This window comes from Molossus molossus, unplaced genomic scaffold (genome assembly GCF_014108415.1).
Source record: "Molossus molossus isolate mMolMol1 unplaced genomic scaffold, mMolMol1.p scaffold_m16_p_18, whole genome shotgun sequence".
In the NCBI taxonomy this organism is placed as follows: domain Eukaryota; kingdom Metazoa; phylum Chordata; class Mammalia; order Chiroptera; family Molossidae; genus Molossus; species Molossus molossus.
Genome location: NW_023425353.1, coordinates 36,399,706 through 36,424,135, shown reverse-complemented (window position 1 = coordinate 36,424,135; position 24,430 = coordinate 36,399,706). Strand labels below are relative to the sequence as shown.

The 24,430-nt window shown below is 40.4% G+C and overlaps 1 protein-coding gene across 3 annotated transcripts; it reads left to right on the top strand.

Annotated features, from left to right (window-relative positions):
• The first annotated feature begins 51 nt into the window (after positions 1-51).
• Positions 52-20,432, top strand: CDV3 (CDV3 homolog). 3 transcript variants are annotated; one of them, XM_036267214.1, is made up of 6 exons: positions 52-347; positions 1,093-1,169; positions 11,971-12,116; positions 16,752-16,911; positions 17,333-17,335; positions 18,082-20,432. In XM_036267214.1, the coding sequence occupies exons 1-6, from the start codon at positions 123-125 to the stop codon at positions 18,230-18,232; spliced, it is 762 nt and encodes a 253-aa protein (XP_036123107.1). In that variant the 5' UTR covers positions 52-122; the 3' UTR covers positions 18,233-20,432. The 3 variants fall into 3 exon arrangements, with proteins under 3 accessions (XP_036123107.1, XP_036123109.1, XP_036123108.1); XM_036267216.1 differs by lacking the exon at positions 17,333-17,335 and having other exon boundaries at positions 18,552-20,432; XM_036267215.1 differs by lacking the exon at positions 17,333-17,335.
• Positions 20,433-24,430: the final 3,998 nt, after the last annotated feature.

Sequence of the window (24,430 nt, the reverse complement as noted above, 5' to 3'; positions counted from 1 at the left end):
GGGGCTGAGGCGTCGCCGCGCCCGGGAGCCTGAGCGCAGAGCCGGCGTCGACCCCGAGGTCGGAGCCCCGCGGGCCGCGCCCGCCGTCGGCCCCACCCATCCAGGTCGAGGAGGCCAAGGCCATGGCCGAGACGGAGGAGCGTAGCCTGGACAACTTCTTCGCCAAAAGGGACAAGAAGAAGAAGAAGGAGCGAAGCAACCGGGCAGCTAGTGCCGCCGGCGCCGCTGGCGGGAGCAGCGGCACCGCGGGCTCGGCGGGCAGTGGGGCGGGCGCGGGGGCCCGGCCCGGCGACGGCGGGACTGCGGGCGCCGCGGGCCCTGGAGCCGCCACTAAGGCCGTGACGAAGGTGAGGGGCCGGGATTCGGGGTCGGGGCCGCGCGCTTGCGCCCATGTGCCTGCCCCCGCCTGCCTGCCTGGCGGAGCGTCCGGGAGGGGCCTCCGGGGGCCAGCCAGCGGGCAGACAGGCAGACGGGCGCGGAGGCCGGCCACGTGACGTGGGCTTCACACGTCGGGCCGGCTGCTCCCCGCGGGACCCTCCGCCCGTTCCGACCCGCCCGTCTTCTGTCCCCGGAGTCGCTTGGTTCGAGCCGAGACGAGGCAGCAGCACCCTCGAGGGGAGATTGGTCTGGGTCCGGAGTGCCGCACGGAGCGGCATTTATGGAGTGACGTCCACTCTGAGTAATTCAGCGTTCTGACTTCAGCCCAGTGGTCGGAGCTGAATTTTCTAACAATTGCATTTGTAGCAACTCTAATTGGCACGACTTGGTCTCTAAGCCGGTGAAAGAAAAAGAAAAAAGTCACATGGCAACCTTGAAGTAGACGTTTAGTTATGGACTCACTATTGACTTTTTCATTCAGCTTTTCCTGGTTGATTTTAAATTAACAGCTCTCGTGAAGAAACCGGTGGAAGTGTTGAAAGGGCACTTTTGTCCTCTAGCCTAGTCGACGTCGGGATCAAGCAAGGGCTCTGGCCAGAAAATGAGTCCATACTTGAGGCTCTAGCCACGTTAATCCACTTTCATAGTCTGCTATTTGCCGTAGTGGTATTTTTACGAAGAGCTTTAACTGATCAAATGGTATGTGTTTTACAGGATGAAGATGAATGGAAAGAATTTGAGCAAAAAGAGGTCGATTACAGCGGCCTCAGAGTTCAGGCAATGCAAATAAGGTATGGTCTGGTTACAAATATGTTTAGATAACCCTTAGAATAGTTGTATGTCAGGTTTTTCTTTTGCCTCAAAACAGTATCATAGTAGCCATGTGCTTTAGATATGCTTATTAGGGCTCTAAGAGATTGTGTCTATTCCTTCTCTGTAATGACAGTAATTCTATATGCTGATCAAATTAGCTACCAGCTCCAAAATCCTAAGAGAGCTTGCCTACTTCCAGTCCTGGTTAGGTTTTATTTGAGACAGCTAAAATTGACTTTGTGGTTTCAGAGTATTTACTTTTAATATAGGTGGGTTGAACTTAGTTTTTCTTTTTGTTTCAGACATAACGTGAACGATTTTCAGGTCCTTTCCAATAAGCAGGTTAATAAGTACTTTTGTAATTGAAGCATTCTTACAGAGAAGTACAGATTTTATATATTCACACAGTTAAACTAACCTGTGTAATGAGCACCAGAATCAAGAAACTGAACATGACTGGTACAGAAGAAAGCTCTTCTCCTATCCCTTTGTAGCCACTGCCTTCACCCTTTCCCCCACCCATGGATAACCACTCCTAACACTATAGATTAGCTTTCCCTAGAATTTTATAGGAGCAGAATCAAACATGTTATTTTTACAGTTCAAGAAAACACTAATTTTTAAAAATTGGACTGGTTGGTTTTAGAACATTTGAAGTTAAGAAATATTTTATCAAGTCCAACCTATGGCAGTCAGTTTTAGGTTGGTGTAAATAAATATAATATTTTGAGGGGCTGGTAAAGTAGAAAAAAATAAATGAATATACCATTCCATTGGTTTAAGATTTAAAACCCTTTAATCCCAGTTTGAAGTTTGCAATTTGTATATGCCAGTGACCAAATGGCACAGTGGAGGAATTCATTTTCCTTAACAAAGTACTGTCTTTTGACCTCTCTAGATGGTAAATTTATGGCCTTAACTAGTTCAAAAACCAGGGCTAATTTTAACATCTATTGAATACCTACCACAGCTAGGTATTAATGTCCTAACTTCTTTCACATCATTTCATGAGCTTAACCAAAGTGAAACCTGATTGATGATGAGAAACTTTGAGGAAATGCAGCTTCTTCACTCTTGAGATTCCTCTGTAGTAGTATAAAGTAGAAGTGATTAGACTGGAGTTTTAGTTCTTGGCCATTTGGATTTATGGAACTGTGTATGTGTGTGGGTCCTCTGTTTTGTTGTAGAATAAGGCTCTTGGTCTGCCTTTCCTGACTGCAGATTTTGTTTTGTTAAGTTAGTCCTCACCTGAGGATTTTTCCATTGACTTTTAGAGAGAGTGGAAGGGAAGAGAAGGGAAGGGGAGGAAGACATTGATGTGAGAGAGACACATTGATTGGTTCCTCCTGCATGCCTCCCAACTAGTGCTGAGATTGAATCCAAGACCCTTTGGTGCATGAGCCAATGCTCTAACCACTGAACAACATGGGCCATGATAAGACTGCAGATTCTTGAACACTTGAATGACAGGAAGCGTAGTGTTTGGTCATGCTGAACTTAGCAAGAATAGCACTTTCTGAGGGGAAAATGTTTCAAGTTCACTTAATGTTGGAAATTGATTTTGTTATATTATGGAGGATTTTTAAACTACAGCTATTTTTCTTTTAATATATTTTTATTGATGTTTTAGAGAGAGAGAGAGGAAGGGGAGAGAGAGAAACATTGATGTGAGAGAGCATCAATTGGCTACCTGCATGCCCCCTACTGGGGATCAAGCCCGCAACCCACGCCAGGACCTCTCAGTCCGTGGGGCAATGCTCAATCCACTGACCCCCACTGGCTGGGCTGCACCTATTTTTCTGTCATTGAATATATATCCCATTGCCATATTCAAGGCTATTTTAGTCTTTATTTTTGGCTATTCCTGAGATGGTGGAACATTACTTAAATTATAGACAAACCTCAGGTGTGAAACAAAACTTCAGTTCTCTACCAGACAGTCCTTTCATGCTGATACTATATGATCAGTCACGCATCTCTCAGGCGACAAAGGAGAGAATGCATAAGTATGAGTCAGTTTACTGCTAAACCTAGAGTTGTTAACATCTCAGGAATTTGTGTTGTGAATATTGTCATGTTTTTTGTTTGTTTGCTTTTTGCTTTTGTTGCTACTTACTATTAAATACGTACAGTAAGTCCTGAGAAGGTTATTGATAGCAGCAAACTGAAAGGAAAGTTGTGAGAACAATGGTAGAGCTTAGACATGTATATAAGAAAGGTTAAAACAGAATTATTTGGGGTTCTGGAATGGATCAATTCAATTTACATTATTTCTAATGGGAAAAAAATGATTCAGTTTTCAAACAAATTGCTTCTCGAACAGACTTCTGGAAAGAATAAGTTTGAGGACTGAGGTTCCACTGTACTTATATCCTTCACCTCTGCCAGGGGCATAAGTACATCTCAACTAGGATGAGCGTTTTTGTTCTGCTTGACCTGAAGTAAACCAGCTTTTATATTGTGGTTTTGTTTTTTGTTTTCATTATTCTTAGCATCTAGTTGCCGCTCCTAAGCGGCCATGCAGAGGTCTTCCTCTAACCTACTAACATTTAAAAACATACCTTCTTCAAGAAGCTGCTTTTATGGATCCTTAGTCACTCTGACATCTGGGATCTGTATTTCCATTGCCTTTATAAATCATTCAAAAAGGGGGAATCTAACAGATTCCGGTAAGACGAGAGTGAGAAGCCATCTGAGGTTTAATAGCAATGACTAAAATTTTCACTTTATATACTTATTATCCTTATAAACTGTATTAAGTAATCTTGACAGCACTGGCCAGTTTGGCTCAGCGGTTAGAACATTGGCCTGCGGTCTGGGGAGACCCGGGTTCGGTTCCCACTAAGGGCATGTACCTCGGTTGCAGTTTGTCCCCGGCCCTGGTTGGGTTGTGTGGGTGGCAGCCACTTGATGTGTCCCTTTCACATCGATGTTTCTCTCTCTCTTTCTCTCTCTCTCTCTCTCTCCCTCTCCCTCCCTCCCCCTCCCTCCCCCTCCCTCCTTCTCCCTCTCCCTCTCTCTCTCCCTCTCCCTCCCACTCTATTTGAACAAAAGGAAAAATGTCCTCGGGTGAGGATAAAAATAAATAAATAAGTAAAAATCTTGACAGTGAAACTTGATAGGGTGGGGTCCCCAAAGAAAGACACATTTCATAGGAATGGTTACATAAATGAGATGGAGTTAATAGTGTGGCAGAAAGATAGACTTTAGGAGAAAGACACATCTGGGTTTGGGTTTTAGCCTGTATGTGACCTTGGGCAAGTCACTTTACTTTTGAACATTGGTTCTTATATGCAAAATTGAGATGACTACTCAAGAGTGTTGTGAGGACTTTGAACAGGATATTTGTAAAATTAATCAAGGTAAGTGGGTAAATAGAATTACTCTTGGAAATTTCTCTGCTATTTAACCATAAGGCACCTGATTTGTAATACTAAGATTTGAGAAGAAGGGAAAGTCACATAAGGTTATCATGACTAATGTCAGACTGGTGAGTCAGTTCACTGTGGACATAATAGGAGAAAATGACATGTTCGGGTTGGCATTAGTATAACCAGACAGACAAAAATTTCTCTGAGTGTTCAATGATGCTAGAAATCTTTTTTAATTTTTGTAAGCCCTTTATTGATTTTAGACACAGAGGAAAGGAGAGGGAGGGAGAGATAGAAACATTGGTGAGACAGAACATCAATTGGCCGCCTCTTGCATGCCTTCCACCAGGGATTGGGCCCACAACCTGGGCATGTGTCCTGACCAGGAATCGAACAGGCGACCTCTTGGTGCATGGGTTGATGCTCTACCACTGAGCCACACCGGCCGGACGATGTTAGAAATCTTAAACAATTGTCTTCTATAGTTCAGTCTTACCTTTTGGATAGAACCCCTTAGAAGGGAAGAGAAATTAGATTTTTTTCTTTTCTCTGGGAGGTGGGGTTCTATATGCCTTCAATCTGTTTTCTTTGCTATGCATGAGAGGTAGCCTTGCTCTCTCAGTATGGGACAAGGAAAATTAAACTTTGGAACTTGACTTAAAATGTCTTGAAATTTGCTCTGGCTGGTGTGGCTTGGTTGGTTGGAACGTCATCCCATACCTCAAAAGGTGGCAGGTTTGATTCCCAGTTAGGGCACGTACATAGGTTGCGGATTCTATCCCAGATCAGAGTGTGTGTGGGAGACAACTAAGTACTGTTTCTCTCTCACATTGAAGTTTCTTTCCCTCCCTTCCTCTCTCTGAGATCGATCTTAAAATTCGCAGCCTATAGTTTTCTTTTTTCTTCCAACTATTTGTTTGGAAAATTGCAAACTTCAGAAAAGTTCCAAGAAAGTACCCATACTCTTTGCTTGCATCTACCAATCATTTTTGCCACATTTGCTTTATCTTTAATTAGCTGCAGGTATTGATAGTCTTGAAGTTCTTGACACTAGTCTTTATAGTAGGTTAGCAAACTGGACCTTTATCAAAGATAAGTGTTCATTTGAAAGGAGGAAAAATTCAGTAGCAGCATACTATATTAATGTCCTATCTCACATTTACCAGTTAGCCCGAGATTTAAGTACCAAGAGTATTATTATATGGGCATGTGCCAAATGTTGAATCTAAATTAATAGATTTTATTCAAGGTCATGTCATTATTTATAGATAAGTTCTTGAGAGAGCAAAGACATCGAGATGGTGATAGAAGGGGCCTAACACTTGAGCTTAGATTATTGGTTTCTAGTAGGATCTATAGGCCTCTTTCATCTTTAAAATGGATTTTCAGGAGAAAGGAAGATTTCATTTAATACTTGAGTTTACTAAATGTTGAACATATATCATGTTTCAATAAAGAATTGAATTCTTAGAGCCCAGTGGTTTTTTAGGAACCTTGAGAAATCTAGGCCTTTAAACCCATTTAGTGTAGGACTGGTTAAGTTGTCCTTCCAAGAGAAGAACTTACTTTTGTATCCAAACTGGATCTATTGTAGCAAATATTTGTGTGACTACTGTGTGCTACATGTTGTGGTGGGTCTTGGGTCGTAAAAATGACTCATGCTCTACTAAACACCAGTAGATCATTTCAGGGGTGTGTGGGGGTGCTATGGAGCACAGGAGAATGACACACAGTCTACCATGAAGGGATAGAGAAAGAGTCATTGGTTGAAATGCAGTGACATTTAAGCCACCAAGCATAGCTCGTGAGGCCATTTCTATCTCTCCATTTGAATGTTGTAACAGTTGCTGGATAATGGTGTCAAACCAGTGGAGATGCCAGCATTCCAGCAAAGACACAGTCCAGTCTGGATTTTGTTTTAGCTGCTTCCCCCCTAGTGTGTTGGGGGAGGAGGGTTAGGATATATAAATTCTCATGTAATGTCCTTTGAGATGAGGAGGTAAGAATGTTCTGTTCTTTATAAATATACTGCTGTAGGTTGTATAATCCTGAACAGCCTTATTAAAGAAAGTGAATTTTTCAAGTATCAAAATAGAGAGAATTTCTGTGTCCTATCTTAGAACTTTAGAAGATAAAATGAAATAAGAGGCTACCTGAAAGAATATGGGCTCTGGAGTCCCACTGATGACTGTGCTACTTTGTAGCCCTGAAAATGGTATTTAAATGTCTGAGTATCAGTTTCCTTGTATGTACTATGGGTTTTTTCCCTACCTTAGTGTTGTTTCAAGGTTTAACTTTGTAAAGTTGGTAGAACGCTGCCTGGCATAGTAGACATTCAGTAAATATTCCTTTTCTGGCACCATCATTCTCCTACCCCATCAATAGTGCCTTACAGACATGCATATTTAAGACTGTACTGGGAATTGGGATACTGAATTTACAGTAGCATCATAGTGTTTAAAACCATCAAATTTAGCTGACGAGAAGCTATATATTATATGTGAGTCAGACACGGAATTGTGTTTGCAACATGGTTCTTGTTTTGGCTTTGGTATTTGGAGATACAACATTTTCTGAAAATGTAAATATGAAAAGAAAAATAGAATATTTAACTCATTTCTATTTTGCCATTAGTATTGTGACATTTTGGCAAGGCTCTTAGCATCCCTAGGCCTAGTTTCCTCATTGGATGAAGGGCCTTGACAAGTTTCCAGTGTTTAGTTTAGCTAATATTTCAGAATCTTAAGGAACCAAAATACTAAGTTGTTTTTTTGTGCCTATTATAGATATGCAGTCCATCTAATTAAACAGATCACTCTTAATTTTTAGTAACTTTATCAGCGTGTGATTATTTATCTCAGGATGAAGAGGTGATAAATATTAGACATAGAAGTTTTCTTATTTTTCTTAATGTTTTTATTGATTTATAGAGAGAGAGGAAGGGAGAGGGAGAAAAGTCATTTAGCTGCCTCCTACATACCCCCTACTGGGGGTCCAGCCCAAAACCTGGGGACGTGCCCTGACCAGGAATCGAATCGATTCGGTGAACTCTTGGTCTATGTTGATGCTCAACCACTGAGCCACACTGGCTGGGCTATAAGAGTTTTCTTTTACTTGAGATTCTCAGTATTCTATCAGACCAAACTGGAGTTTTTCTTTAAAATTTTTTGTGAATTAGAAGAACAATATGCTTTAAAAAAAAAATTGGAAAGAGTAATAGCATATGTATAAGAATTATCCATAATTCATTTTGCTTAGGGATAATTAGTGTTAAAATTTTTTGGTTTTCAGTTTTTTATTGCAAGTTAGTAATTCTAGAGTTCAGATATATTAAATCACCAAATATTTATTTGAGGGAAAAAGCTGTTTTAGAGTCTAATGTATATAGTTAAACAATTGTGATTCAGCACATTGCTATTTCAAAATGTAAATTCCTCACTGAAAGCTATCACAGCTTGGGCATATCAGAGTATAAAAGTGATGTGAAGACACTTACATCTTTGTGGGGGTCTTAACCTCCCTGTTTGGCATGTATTGGGTTTGCTGGGACATTAGTAATTAGTTCGTTGTAGCTAGGCTAATAACATCTATAGTTTTTACTCATGAACCAAGCAGATTACATTATGGTGTAATTACATTGGCATGGCTTCAGAAGTGGGTTCCCTTTTTTTTTTAATCATCCTCTCAGAGGATATGTGTCATTTTGTTTTGTTTTGTTAATCCTCACTGGAGGATATTTTTTCCATTGCTTTTTAGAGAGATTGGAAGGGGAGGCGTGGGAGTGAGACAGTAGTGTGAGAGAGACACATCGATTGGTTGCCTTCCACATGTACCTAACCAGGGCCAGGGATAAAATCTGCAACCTTTTGGTGCTCAGTACAATGCTCCAACCACTGAGCCACACCAGCCAGGGCCCAAGGATATGTTTATTGATTTTAGAGAGGGAGGGAGGAGAGAGAGAAATTTCAGTGTGAGAGAGAAACAGTGATCAGTTGCTTCCCTTCTGTGCCCCAGCCAGGGAGTGAACCCAAAACCTAGTTATGTGCCTTGACTAGGAATCGAACCTGCAGCCTTTCGGTACATGGACAGTGCTCCAACCAACTGAGCCACCTGGCCAGGGTCAGAAGTACGTAACTTTTTTTAAAAAACATTCCTTTGGGACCATTCTGATATTTGGATACCACCGTTAGATTCCTGGATAAATGAGGATCTCTATATCTCCCTACCTGGTTGTTCATTCCACTTAATAAGCTTTAGAAACCAGGGGCATACTCTTTGGTGTCCATGTTTTCCTGTACTTTTCAAATGAAAACTACTCTTTTCCCTATTATAAATGTGGTATGTGTGCTGCTGGTGTGAAAACTCCAGTGAATGTTTTTAAAAGCATACAATAGTGAGCACTTACAGCACTTACTATGTGCTAGGAACTGTTCCCAATGCTTTCTGTCTATTAACTCACTTAATCTTCATAATGGGGCTGTTATCTCCAGTTTACACATGAGGCAACTGAGGCATACAGAAGTTAAGTGCCACACTCAAAGTCTATGGGCTAGTAAATGGCAGAGCTCAGAAGCTTTGAACCAGGCAGTCAGGCTTTAGAATTTGCTCATGATTGCCTCTTGAATGAGGAAAATAAAGTCATGTATTCTAGCACCCAGCTACTTCTTTTACATTTTAAAACTGACTCTAGATGTGTTTATATTTTAGGTGTGTAAGTTTTGCTTTAGCCCTGGCCAGTTTGGCTCAGCGGTTAGAGCGTCGGCCCGTGGACCAGGGAGATCTGGGTTCGGTTCCTGCTAAGGGCACGTACCTCTTTTGCAGTTTGTCCCCAGCCCCAGTTGGGGTCGTGCGAGTGGCAACTAGTTGATGTGTCTCTCTCACATTGATGTTTCTCTCTCTCTTCTTCCCTCTCTCCTTCCCGCTCTATCTGAAGATAAATGCAAAAGTGTCCTCGGGTAAGGATAAAAAACAATTTTTTTTTTTTTTTTTTGCTTTAGTAAATTGTTGTTTTAAATGACATGAATATTACTTCCCTGTTAGTTTAGGCCTAACATTTTAAATGGCTACATAGGATTCTTTGTTAACAAAAATTAAAATTGAGGGGTGACTTGGCCCTATTCTCCATTCTTTCTTCCTTTCAAACAATAGTCTTAAGTAAGATCCTATTATAAATTCAGATTAAAGAGGCAGTACATTTATTTGTTCCTTTCTCCCCTTCCTGATTGCCACCCTAAGCTTCTAAATTCTGGGATCACCTCTGGTTGGTGGACAGTTCATGTGATACCACCATTATCATTAAAAAAATTTTTTGTCTTTAAAGGAGAACAGTAGCTATCCAAGAAGTTTGTTTTATAGCCAGTACTTGTCTTGTTTTAAAAGAAATGGAAGGGCCCTGGCCGGTTTGGCTCAGTGGTTAGAGCGCCAGCCCTTATACCAAAGAGTCTCAGGTTCGATTCCCATCAAGGGCACATACCTCGGTTGCGGTTCAGTTCCTGGTCCTGGTTGGGGTTGTGCAGGAGACAACCAATCTATGTCTCGGGTGTGCACTCCATCCTCCCCTCTCATCTGAACATAAATGGAAAAATATCCTTGGGTGAGGATTATAAAAAATAAATTAAAATTAAGAAAAGAAATGGAAGGAAAGCATCCTTAAAGAGAGGCCATGATGTTTGAAGGTCGGGGTAGGAGTCATTTGTACATTGGTAGGGCCATAATCACATATCAAAAGGAGAAAGTGTCTAAAAGAATGGAAGCCCAGCCCCGTCCGTGTGGCTCAATGGTTGAGTGTTGACCCATGCCCCAAGAGGTCACTGGTTTGATTCCCAATCAGGGCATGTGTCTAGACTGTGAGCTTGATCCCCAGTAGGGGGCGTTCAGGAGGCAGTAGATCAATTTTTCTACCCACCCCCCCCAATCTAAAAAATTAATAAAAACATTTAAAATAAGAGTGGAAGGCCAAGGGTCAGAGGTTTAGACAATAGCCATATTTTATTAAATAGGGAAAGGGGTACTCAGAATATTGGTGATTGATAATCCGAAGACCTAGGGAAAACTACCATTGTCATGGGAAATAATTCAGGGAAAAGGTTGGAACTCTGCCAGCTGCATCATCAGCAAGGGCAAAGAGTTGCAGAAGGAAAGTTTGATTTGGCAGTTATCTCCCTGCTGTGAAGCCAGCAGTATAGAGAGACAAGATATGTGCTTGATAATTTAGAACATACAGGTTTATGTAAAATCATAAGTAATCTAGCAAAAGGAGAAATAATTAAAGGAACCTTGGAGAAATTGCAGGTTTCTGACTCAAGTCAATTCAAAAATAAAAAAATTTTTAAATGGCATTAAAAAAACACTGTAGGCAGTCTTAAGATGTTGTGTACCACTGAGGTTATCTTTTGTGTTTATAATCACTGGTAAGTCATCAAAGACTAAACTCTTGTATTCTCTTCTTTTTTCAGTGGGTGATCGTGTCTGGGGTTAGGGACCAGTCTGTTGGCGTTAATGAAATCTGTAGCACTGATGCAAACACTGGGCACTGACTTGCTCTCCTCTCTTGGAATGTGAATTTTAATTTGGAGAGTATTTTGTAACATGTACTAACAGATTAGTAAATGAAATTATACAACTTTCAAAAACTATTCATTCCATCCCTAAAAATATGCTTACCATAAATGCCTGGTTGTCTACTTTGGTTCTAGAAAAGTGTAGTACAGTTATCCCTTGCCACTTTATGCTTTGACTTTCGCAACTTCACTCTATTGTGATTTTTTTCCAATAGTATACTATATTTGAAAAAATCACGATAGGGTGAAGCCATGAAAGTCTAAGCGCAAAGTGGCGAGGGACGACTGTATATAAATAAAGAATCTTACGTCGCGGAAATTCATTTGTCGTGGTAGAGTCTGGAACCGATTAACAGTGATAAATGAGGACTGACTGACTACACTTTGAACCTTTCAAGTTACCCCTTTCTCTGCATTTCAGATTAGACAAACCAGCTACTCTTCCTCCCTCAGTTGCCTGAGCCAACAGCTTGGTTTCTGCTCTTTCTTGGGGCTGCTATATATATAATCATGCAGGTTGTCACAGCCAGCCTAACAGTGTGTGAAATATTTCTAAATGTTCTTGAGTATAGGAGGTTTGCAAAAGGGAAGTGCCGACTATCAGGCCAGGTGGTTTTCTAAACTTTTTTTAGCATGAAGTTCTTTTTTCCACATGAAGTCAAGTGGAAGTCCTACTATATAAATAGATAAAATCCTCTATTTTTCACTTTATTTTAAAAAGTGAGCATTTGGGCTTTGTAGAGTGTAGGTGACTTCTCCAGGGTCACACAAAACCAGCATTGATAGAACTAAAGATTTGGACAGACAATTTTCCTGTAATTTAATTCACTTGCTTGTTTTTCCAATAGTGAAAAGGAAGAAGACGATAGTGAAAAAAGAGAAGATCCAGGTGATAATTGGGAAGAAGGTGGAGGTGGTGGTGGTGGTCTAGAAAAATCTTCAGGTCCCTGGAATAAAACAGCTCCGGTACAAGCACCTCCTGCTCCAGTAATTGGTAATTCTAATATTTCATTTTCATGAAGATGTCTACTTATGTATAGTTTTATATGTGGTCAGCTTTCAACTAAATACATGTTTGTGGTGGGGTGAGTAGAGCTTTTTATTCCCAGGAGGGAGGGAGGGAGAGAGAGAGAGATATTTAAAGACTTTCCTATCCAAAGGAATTTGGAAGTTAATATACAAGCTTTTCACTCTAGCTGGGTAGCTCAGTTGATTTTAGCATTGTCCCTGTACACCAGGAATTCAGGTTCAATTCCTGGTTGGGACACATACAAGAAATCAGCCAATGAATTGATTTTCTCTCTCTCTCTCTCTCTGGCCCTCCCTCTATAAAATCAATTTAAAAAATAAAATAATTTAAAAGATACAAGCTTTTCTGTAGACTAGTTAAATTTATATGTAAACTAACTTGCCAAATTTAAATATTTAAGGATTTATTTTTGTTTCAGACAGCTAACTAAACAGTATTGGCTACCTGTGTTTGTCCCCCTTTGTTTTTTTTTTCCATTCCCCATTGTACTATCTCGAAGCACAAAATCTCAAATGGGTGGATTTTATCACTCTCAAGGAAATTTTAAAAAATGGTTCTTGGGGAAGGTTAAGAAATCTTAGATTTTTTTTTCTTTGTATAATTTTTAAAATATAATTTTGTTCTTTATTTTTTTATTGATTGATTTTTAGAGAGAGGGCAAGGGAGAGAAAGAGAAACATCGATTTGTGATTCTACTTATTTATGCATTCATTGGTTGATTCTTCTTGTATGTGCCCTGACCTGACTGGTGATTGAACCTGCAGCCTTGGCATATCAGGGATGATGCCATAACCAACTGAGCTGCCCAGTCAGAGAGAAATCTTAGATTTTACGGTGGTTTTGTGGCCCATCAGAAGACCAAAGTATGTAAACAGATGTACAGTCTATATCTGTGGTATTAACATTTCTTTTGGGGAAAGAGGACAGTGGTGGTTAGAAAACATGTTTAAAAAGGCTCCTTAGGCTCTGGCCAGTTTGGCTCAGCGGTTAGTGTGTCGGCCTGCGGTCCAGAGAGACCTGGGTTCGGTTCCCACTAAGGGCATGTACCTCGGTTGCAGTTTGTCCTCGGCCCTGGTTGGGTTGTGTGGGTGGCAGCCACTCGATGTGTCCCTTTCACGTCGATGTTTCTCTCTCTCTCTCTCCCTCTCTCTCCCTCCCACTCTATCTGAATAAAAAATGGAAAAATGTCCTCAGGTGAGGATAAAAAATAAAATAAAAAGGCTCCTTTGGAGGGCAGTAATGAAAGTTTGAGAAACAATGCTTTCAATTGGCGGTTTTCTACCTTTTTCATCTCATGGCACACACAAACTACTAAAATTCTGCAGCATGCCAAAATACATATATTTTGCCTATTTGACAAAAAAGGTATAATTTTTATTCATTCACAACAGGTGGCTATTATGTTGGCTGTTATTTTTTTGACAGTTGAAGGGAAAAGAGGCCAATGCCCCTGACTAAATAGTCAAGTACTGCGTGTTTTAAAAATTCTTGTGGCACTCCAGTTGAAAATCACTGCTTTAATGTACTCTCATTATTTTATACAGAATAATATAAAGAAAAACAAATCACCACAATTCTTACTTTCAGAGATCACAGATAACTATCATTTCGGTATTTTTGCATCCTTTCTGGCCTTTTGCTATGTATATGTTTTTCCATTTAACTTTGTATTTTTTGAACTGCATCTGTCTGATTCCCGCTGCTCTCTGCATTGCTAAATCCATTGCCCAAGTCTCAGTCCTCATCTGATTTGTCCCATCAGCAGCGTTTGCCACAGGTGATCGCCATTTGAAACATTCTTTTGTTGGTTTCCAGGACACTGAATTCTCCTGCCACCTTGTTGGTTGGTTCTCAGTCTCTCTTGGCAGTCTCTTATATACCAGTGACCTGTAAATTTACATCATTAGCTCAGAACTCGCCTAAACTCCAGACATGTTTATCTTAACTGCATACCCAGCATCTCAGTCTCAGCATGCTCAAAACTGAACTCCTGTATCTGCTGCACCCTGCCTTTCCTATCTCAGTGCTGCTCTTGGATTTACTTAGCTCAGACTTTGAAGTCACCTTTGATGCCTTTCTCTTGCCCCAAACCTCAGTCAAATCTGTCCATAAATGCTTTTTGGCTTATTTTCACAATAAATTTAGACTCTTTATGTGACTGGTTCTCAGCAGTTGTACAGCATGCACATATACACACGTGCGCACGCACATACACACACACCCACCACCAGTTTTGAACTGTCATTTTGTTATGTGGATTACTGAGATAGTTTCTTATCTGATCTGGTCTGCCAGTAGCAAGAGTGATCTTTTCAGAGTAGAAACTAAAGTTTTCAGTGACTAAGAAGTCCTTAGACACCTACCTTGTGATCCTCCTTTTTTCTAACTTTTTTTTTTTGGTTAATCTGAACTTGCTCACTTTACTGTTCAGGTCCTTTGTACTGGTATTTTTGGCCTGGAATTCTCTTTTCTTTATATTGAGAGTTGGTAAGCTTTTTTTCTAACGGGCCAGACAGTAAATTATTTAGGTTTTGAGGGCCCTACAGACTCTGTTTTAACTGCTCAGCTCTGCTGTTGTAGCACAAAAGCAGCTGTGGACACTGTGTGCACCAAGTGCATGTAGTTGTGTTCCAGTAAAACATTGCTGACAAAATCAGTTGTTGGGTGGATTTGGCTTGTTTACCAGCTCTAGGTTTGCTTGCTTCCTCCTTTCAGGCTTTTGCTCAATTTTTACCTCATCACTGACAACCCTCCAGGACCACCTTATTTCAGATCAAAGCACCATGTCTGTCGTGTGCTCCCTTTACGAACCCTTCTCTAATTGTTGGTATGGCATCTATCTTTTTACATATTTTATTTCCTGCCTCTAGAATAGCACTGTCCAATAGTACTTTTTGGAGTGGTGGAATAGCACTGTGTAGTATAGTAGCCACTAGCCACATGTGGCTATTGAGTACTTAAAATGTGGCTAATGTGACCAGGGAACTGAATTATTAATTGTATTTCATTTTAAATAGCCACAGGTAGCTAGTGGCCAGAATACATGTTCATTAAGGCAGGAGAGGTTTTTATTTTAACATTGTATCCCTACTGTGTTTAGAACATCACTTGGCACATAGTATATACTCAGTACCTAATGAGTGCATGTTACATTATAACTGTCCCCCATATAATTAAAAACTATAAAACGGCCCTGACTGGTTAGCTCAGTTGGTTGGAGCATCATCCTGATACACCAAAGTTTGAGGTTGAGGTCGCGGTCAGGGCACATGCAAGAAGCAACCAGTGAATACGTAAATGAGTAGAACAACAAAGCGGTCTCTCTCTCTCTCCAAAATCAATAAATAATAAAAAAAAAATTTTAAATCCATGCCCCTCATACACACATCCATTATCTTTATCATAAAAAACAAACTATAAAACAATAAGCCTTTATAGTAGGAGTCAAATGATTGCATTATAGGTTAGCAATAAATGATGGTGTACAGATCTTTAATTTTTTTTCCTTTATTGATTTTAGAGAAAAAGGAAGGGGAGGGGAAGAGATAGAAACATCGATGAGAGAGAACATTGATTGGCCGTCTCCTGCATGCCCCCCACTGGGGATTGGCCCACAACCTGAGCATGTGTCCTGACCGGGAATCGAGCAGGCGACCTCTTGGTGCATGGGGTCAACACTCAACCACTGAGCCACACCGGCCAGGATAAAATGTTTTGGATAAGTGGAAAACACATTTAATACACTGAATTCATACTGAGAATGGAGCAAAATGGTAAATAGGGGAAAGTCTGTAAGGCTGTGTCCCCAAAATGTTAGCTATTGTGGAAGACTGGGCTCCTCAGCTGCTTAATTTTTCCCATTTTACCTGTTGTTTTTAAAAGAAAGAAGCTTAAAAAAAATCCATTGATGATGTGGAAGACAGTGAAATCACTGAGGATATTAAGAAGTTTATTTTTATATTTGTATTGATTTATTTTTAGAAAGGAAGGGAGAGAGAAATATCGATGTGAGAGAGAAACATCGATTGGCTGCCTCCTGAACACCCTGTACCGGGGATCAAGTCCGCAACCCAGCGTGTGCCCTGACCAGGAATCAGTCCATGGGACAATGCTCGCTCCACTGATCCACATGGGCCAGGCTATTTTTATTTATTTTTTTTAGTCATCTTTAGAATTAAAAATAAATGACACAGGCATTTTAAATTCTTTATATGACATCTTATGTAATCTGCCCAGGCAAAGAAGTGATTATATCCACATTTACTGATAAGCAAACTGAGGACTAAAGTTTCGTATTCTGAAAGGCAGGCCTTGATGAGGCCTGTCTCTGAGGTCCAGCAGATTCTCACTTCTAGTAAGTTGACTTACAGAACTCATTTATATAGATATTTAAACTTGTAAATGGAAGAGAAGTTAGAAGACTACCCTAGGAAAGTAGAATATTTTCACTTTTAGACATTTCCAGGTAAGTGTTGTCTAGAAACCTTGTGTCAGTTATTGGTTTTATTTCTGTAATTATGAAATGATCGGGATTACAGGACTAGTTTATTAAAATGCCAAGTCTTTGAATATTTTCTCTAAATTGTTAATGAATGTTAGTTACAGAAACCCCTGAACCGGCGATGACTAGTGGTGTGTATAGGCCTCCTGGAGCCAGGTTAACCACAACAAGGAAAACACCACAAGGACCGCCAGAAATATACAGTGATACACAGTTCCCATCCCTGCAGTCCACTGCCAAGCATGTAGAAAGCCGAAAGTAAGTACTCTAACTACCATCCTTTGTTTTGGAGCCCTGTCCCGTGGTGGGGAAAGGGATGTGGAAGATACAAAAACCCACGGGGAGGGGGTGCTCTTGACTAGTAAATCCTAGACTACATCTGACAGGCAGCTGAGAATTAGGGTGGGACTTACCTATTTTAGAAGGGGAGAGGGGAAAGAGCACCAAAGACAAACTTTGTCTGCAAAAGTTTCTCTTATCCCTGGTTTATATTGTTCTGTATCTCTGACAAAGCTGCCATATCATTCTCACAAGTTAGAATTCTTTACAAGTACATTATTTATGTTCCTTATAATATGGAAACTAGGAATGAAAGAGCAGTATTTTGTTGTATTCCCAGTAAATGTGAGTAGGTGGAAGATGTTGGCATTATAAATCTAATATTAAAATCTTATTTCAGCAGGTACTTAAAATGAATGCTACCTGGAGTTAAATGACCACATATGGCACATCCACATCTTGTTTAGGGTCATGAATTTTTAAAATTAAAATGGGAAGAAATATAAATGATATCAGCTGGAAATAATTGTTTTTTGGGGAGGGGGTGACTTTTAAAGTAAATCTCAGCCGTTTTGCCTCTTTGAGACCACAGCTGACTTGAATTTAAACCTCCACTTGGACTTGCTCCTCTGCCCTGTCCTACAAAATGAGGAGCAGTGATTCACCACACTCATCCTTTATCTCGTTCATTCCCAAGAAGTAGAAGTGAGGAGAAGTCATTGAGTAATGAGAACTTTACTTGAGTGAGAAAATTGTTACCCTTACTTATGCATAAAGAGAGATGTATTGCCTATTATTTACTAACAGTAAAAGTGAGTCTTAGAAGAAATCACCATGTTATTAGAGAGCTCTTTATCTTTTCAGTTGTCTTCAAGTTAGTCTCAAAATAGGTTTGCAGTTAGTACTGAACACTACAGTCGATCTACCACAGAAAATGGGGCCGTAGAGCTTCAGTTGCAGTATTCTGTTTTCTGTTCAATTGAAGCCTTAAAAATGGTTTGATAGAAGGATTTTATGTGCTAGTTTTCCCCTTTTGTCTCCCCAAGATTCCTGCAAGGGGTGGTTTCTTTTTTTTTTTTTTAACTCAAGGAAGAGTATTTTTAAAACAACCTCAAGAAATATTTACTGATTACATTTATTTTCCCTTAGGGATAAAGAAATGGAGAAGAGCTTTGAAGTAGTAAGACACAAAACTAGAGGTAGGGATGAGGTTTCAAAAAACCAGGCCCTTAAACTTCAGCTAGACAACCAGTATGCTGTGCTTGAAAATCAAAAAAACAGCCACACACAGTGCAATTAAGGAATGGTCTTTGCTAATACTTCTAAGGTAACTAGACCACCACTAACCACCATGAACCGCCATTCATCATCTGATCTCTGCTGGATGGACAGCAACCGATGCAGACCCCTCGATATAAGTGACTGGCCCTCTTGCACTATGGAAGTTACAAGTGTCACAACTGCTCTTTATGTATATTGAATTTAGGGGGATTTTCATTGTTATAAGTGTGTGAACAAATTCAGCAGTGTTCTCATAATTACTCTGCAAATACAACAACAAGAACAAACCCACAAAAAAACGGCAGCCAGTGGTCATTTCAAAATCTTTTTATGTTCAGATACTGAGCCTTTGTAAGGTTGACTACCTCAGATTTGCTGCACTCATGTGGACTCACGTGGATCACAACTTCTGGATAAGAAGGTTACAGCTGTTAAGTGGCGATGTGCAACTTGCAACCAGCTCTACTGGATTCCTATTAGAAATCCTGCAGAGAGTCAGCCATCTGGGTTCTGATCTGCTGTAAAAGATGAAGATTTAAGTGACCTTAATTAACCTGTCCTGTGCCCCACCCTCCAGGAATGCTCTCTGTAGTGGGCTGTGGCTGTAGTAGACTTCCTGGAACATGCCGCTCAAAAGAACTGCTGTGTTCAGATGCTCTGTGTAGGGCTGTGATTTCTAATTTAAACTTTTAGTTACATTCTGAGGTCACCACAAATTCAACGAAACTTGGGTCCACCAAGTGGGAAGGGGGCGTGGGAGGGGATAATCTTGTTTCTTTTAGTAATTTTTTAATTTGGGTAGTGCTTTCTCTACGTTCCACATTAAGGCCTTTATTTGCTTTGACTTGGAAGAAGTTCTTTGACAGAGCATATTGCTTGGTTAAGTAAGTGACCTGAAATATGCATTAGAATTGTGAAATGTCTTGTGAAATTGCCAATACCTGGAGTGGAACCAAATAGCCTTTGATATAAAGGGCAGTGGATGCCGGGGGCTCTACTTCAGGTGCTGCTAAAAGCCTCCTTGAATCAGGTCTAATTGTCAAGTTAACTGCAGTAGAAAGAATACGGTTTCTGCTCAGGCCAAGGGATTCGCTGACCTGTTCTCATAAGTTCAAAGTGACGTGAGCAGAACCTCAACCTAAAACCCACTTAGGTTTCATGGGTCTTTCATGGGCTTTGACAATACCAGATATACTTGTGCCCAAATTTTTAAGTTATTGGACATTCTGTAGATGCAACGATTGTCCCAGGGTAGCTCTGTTATCAACCTGGTGAGTCTTCATGCTGTTCATTTAAAGTCAGGGGCGAAAGACCGGTGATGTAGTGCTTTCCATTTTTAATAATTACAGCTTAAACTATCCAGTCATTCTTAGTCCTTAAAAGGGATTTCTGGAAGATACCCAGGATTACTGAAAAGTCTTTTTTTCCATCTAATGAGATAGTCGGTAAATTTCCTACTTTTGTACCTTTGGTTCAATAGAAATATGTCAAAGTGGTGTGTGACCACTTGATGCAGAGTCTGGGTTTCTCTGTAATAAATCCCTTTGCCAAATGGGAGTTGCAGACTTGCTGCTGGCAAGAGTGAAGCAAATGGGTGAGTAAAACTATCCTGATGTGGGAGCATATTTCTGTGGGAGTTTAGTCTTGATAAAAGTGTCAGTGCAGGAATTGGACTCTTGGGGGTTACAGGATCTCCTGACAGGACCTGCCAACCATTTCTGGGCAATAATGTTAGTGCTTTTTGAAGTGGCAGGCAGGATGCCTGCCTTCTGATGTGTTTGGGTGAGTTGCTAAGCAAGCCAAGGAGAGGTTAGATGATTAAGCGAGAAACAAGGAATTCTTGGTTAAACTGAAAACTTCATTTGGGAACCAAAACCTTAACAAATCTCTTGAACCTTGAGCCACATATTTTCTCCAAAAAATACACATTTTTTTCCCAGCAAAATGTTGAGGGTTATGTTATTGAGGAATGAACTGAGGGATCTGTGAAATTTATTTAATGGCACACTGTACTAGAAATCTGAAGACCTGCAGGAGATTTAAAACCAACTCTTGTTATACCTTTTTAAAAGATTGTGAAATTATCAAAATGCACATGAATCAAGTTTTAATAAATGGGTGGATAGGCTGGCCATTGTACCATTTCTTTCTTTGAATTCTCAGGCATGGTTTGGCAGCGCAAGAACTCTGTAACATTAACAAATTCAATAAAAAGTAAATATATGGACTTTGGAGTCTGCTTCTCTGTCTTTGAAAATGGTGAATTGATGTCATGCCTCCTTTGCTATAGGAGGAGGATAATATTCTCATCTCAGGAGTGAACTTTGAAAAATGTTTGCAGAGTCTGAATGTTAAAAAGAGACCTGGAATGAAAGTGGCTGGCAAGCTGTGATGAATATGCTTTCCAAAGATAAAGCATTGAAATGTACTTTTGTCTTCATTACTGTATTAAATTGTGTTATCTTAAACCCTGGCAAGGGAATAAGATTTGAGGCCTTGTCCTTTGAGAAGCTTATAAATTTGGCAAATGAGCCATCATTTCATATTTTAGGATTTAGTCTAGATTGTAGTCCCTAGATTTCTAAACTAGAGAAAAGGTGTATTTCAAGGCTTTGTAGGTAATGGAGTTTAATTTACTATCTGGTCATTCTTGTACTTGATTTGTTTTTTTCTTGACAGCCCTATTGAAAATACAACACACAAACTCACACTCCCCTCACTCTTCTTTCCCTCCTTTAAGTTTATCCATCATTTTGTAAACCAGCTTCACCCTTCACCTCCGAGGAAGGGGAGAGGGGGCGGGAGGACATAAACCAGAGAACTTACATGCGTATATGCATAACCAATGGACAGAGACAATAATATGAAAGCAGAGGGGGACGGAAGCAGGGAGGAGGGGTTTTTAGATATTTTTAACATATTTTTTGAAGTTATGCAGTTAACATCACTCCTTAGTTCTGGAACATTTTCATCACCCCAAAAAATTCAATACCCATTAGCAGTCCTTTCCCACTTCCTGCTCAGATCCCCCAGCTCTAGGCGACACCTTTTGTCTCTAGATTATTCTGGACATTCCATATAAACGGCTATATGATACGTGGTCTTATTTGCCTGGTTTCATTCACTTGGCATGTTAATGTTGTAGCATCGTAATCAGTACTTCCATTTTTATTGCCAAATTGTCAATTGCGTGGATGTGCCCATTTCACTTATCTATCATTTGATAAAGATTTGGGCTGTTTCCATTTTGTTCTTGTTATGAATAATGCTGTTGTGAACTTTTCATGTACAAGTTTTTGTGTCATGTTTTCAGTTCTCTAGGGTATATCTCTCGCTGTGAAATTGTTGGGTTGTACGCTAAGTAATTGCCAAACTTCCAAAGTGGCTGCACTGCATCTGTTCCCACCAAGGACAGGATCGCAGTTTCTCCATATTCTCCTAGTTGTTACCTGACTTGAAGTGCAGATGTACTCCCTAGTTGGTGTGAAGTGGTATCTTACGGTTTTGATTTGCTTTTCTGTAATGACATCTTTTTTGTATGCTTATAGGCCATTTGCATGTCTTTGGGAAAATGTCTATTCAAATCCTATGCTAATTTTTAATTGAATTTTTGTCTTTTTATGATTTTTATTTAATCCTCACCTGAGGACTTTTTTAGAGAGAGAGAAATGTTGATCAATTGGTTGCCTCCCATGTGCACCCACAACCTTTTGGTGTAAGGTGTGATGTTCCAACCAACTGAGCCACCCATCCAGGGCTGTATTTTTATTATTGAACCATAAGCGTTCCTTATATATTCTGGATACTGATCCCTCATCAAATACACGATTTGCAAATACTTTTCTTCTGTCTTCACTTTCTTAATAGTGTCTTTTGAAGCACAAGAGATTTTAATTTTGATGAAGCCCAATTTTATCTTTTTTTTTTTTTTTTTTTTATCCTCACCCGAGGATATTTTTCATTTTTTGTACAGATAGAGTGGGAGGGAGAGAGAGGAAGGGAGAGAGAGAGAGAAACATCGACGTGAAGGGACACATCGAGTGGCTGCCACCCGCATGACCAACCAGGGCCGGGGACAAACTGCAACCGAAGTACGTGCCCTTAGCGGGAATCAAACCCGGGTCTCTCCGGACCGCAGGCCGACGCTCTAACCACTGAGCCAAACTGGCCAGGGCTATCTTTTTTTTTTTGATGCTTGTTCTTTGAGGATGTCTAAGAAATCATTATCTAACCCAAGGTTAAGAAGATTTATGCGTGTTCTAAGTTTTGTAGTTTAGCTCTTGTTTAGATCTATGTTCCATTTTAAGTTAATTTTTGAGTATGATGTGAGATATGGGGTCTAAATTTCATTCCTTTACATGTGGACGTCCAGTTGTCTGGCACCATTTATTGAAAAGAATCCTCCATTATTTTTTGGTCCTTGTTTATACTAGAATGTGAAATTTGGAGTAGAAACGTAGGAAGGGATGTTTGGATTTGGGAGTATGGGTAGGATAGGAATTGGGGAGAGGGGTCATGCTGAATATGAAGTGGAGACAGAAGCTAGGAAGGCAAATCAGGAATGTAAAGGATCATTTAAACATTTTCTAGTAACTAGTGTCTTGAAACAGCTGGTTTGTAACGGTTCTGTTTCCTCACCCAGCTGCTGTGCCGGCATCAATGACGCCTGCAGGCACCTTACAAATTGCTTCTCTTGAGCTTGATGTCAAGATAGTGGATATGATGAAGGTTATATTTTTTAATTAAGGATTTTTCATCTAAAAAGGAATGTGAGGAATTAGGTTTACATTAAGGATTTAGGATTCACATACAGTCATGAAGGTAGTTTAAGCCTTTTGTCATTGTAGTCCCGTGAGAACTGGCATTTTAAATAACTGGATGCAGTAACACAGAGCTAGTAGGACTTCAGTTATCAACTATTTTTTCACCTGTGAACACTTCCCCCACCTGCACTGCACAGGGATCCGGGCAGAGCATACAACACGAAACTTGCAAGGATAGGGTCCTTTCTCTCCAGTTACGACGACAAATAGTGTGTACATATGAGGGAAGTAGCACCCAGGCTGCTTGTCCTTGAACTTGAACTGACTGCTTCAGCCTCAGGGGAGACACTGTCTGTGGGAGGCAGTCACTGTCTCACTAAAAATGGTAGCACATTGAACAGAGGGAACGACTTGAAAATTTTATTGCAAATATTTAGTGTGATGTTCTAAATTTTGCAGTGATATTTTCAGAAACATGGTCTTCTGAGAGGAAGTTTTGTTTTTCTTTAGACCTGAGCAGTTTTGACTCCAAGCTCTGAAGTTTTGTATCTTAAACCAGTGTATTTACCTTTTCTTACCGTGTTCTGAGAATATCTGGCAATAATTTTCTATATCATCCCTTAACCCATGGATGATTTTACCTTTTTCCCCCCAGAAAACTTTTTTTTTTTTTGGTTTGGTACGTGCCCCTAGTGGGAACCAAACCCGGGACTCTCTGGTCCATTAGCCGATGCTCCAACCGCTGAGTCAAACTGGCCAGGGCAAAAACTTTAATTTTTAAATTATTTTTGTACAGGGAGGCAAGATATTAGAGTTGTTTGATTTTTATATATACCTTTTTTTTTTCTATCCTCACCCGAGGACTTTTTTTTTTCTTCGTTTTTTGTTCAGATACAGTGGGAGGGAGGGAGAGAGAGAAACATCAACGTGAAAGGGACACATCGAGTGGTCACCACCCACACAACCAACCAGGGCCGGAGACAAACCGCAACCGAGGTACATGCCCTTAGCGGGAACTGACCCCGGGTCTCCCCGGACCACAGGCCGACGCTCTAACCGCCGAGCCAAACTGGCCAGGGCTATATATACCTTTTTTTGAAATGTTTTTATTGATTTTTTTTCAAATTTTAAAATATTTTTTCATTGATTTTAGGGAGAGAGAGAAAGAAACATTGATGAGAGAGAACATCGATTGGCTGCCTCCTGCAGGCCCCCACGGAGGATCAGGCCTGCAACCTGAGCATATGCCCTGACTAGGAATCGAACTGGCAACCTCTTCGTGCTCGGTTGACGCTCAGCCACTGAGCCACACTGCCGGGCTGTTTTTATTGATTTTAGAGAGGAAGGGAAAAAGAGAAACATTGATGTGACAGAAACATCGATTAGTTGCTTCCTATACACACCCCAACCAGGGCCCAAACTGAAACCTGAGCGTGTGCCCTGATCAGGAATCA

Coding starts and splice junctions, on each gene's coding strand:
- CDV3 (XM_036267214.1), top strand. CDS start 123: ATGGCCGAGACGGAGGAGCGTAGCCTGGACAACTTCTTCGCCAAAAGG. Junction 348..1,092: donor CCACTAAGGCCGTGACGAAG/GTGAGGGGCCGG, acceptor TGTGTTTTACAG/GATGAAGATGAATGGAAAGA. Junction 1,170..11,970: donor GTTCAGGCAATGCAAATAAG/GTATGGTCTGGT, acceptor TTTTTCCAATAG/TGAAAAGGAAGAAGACGATA.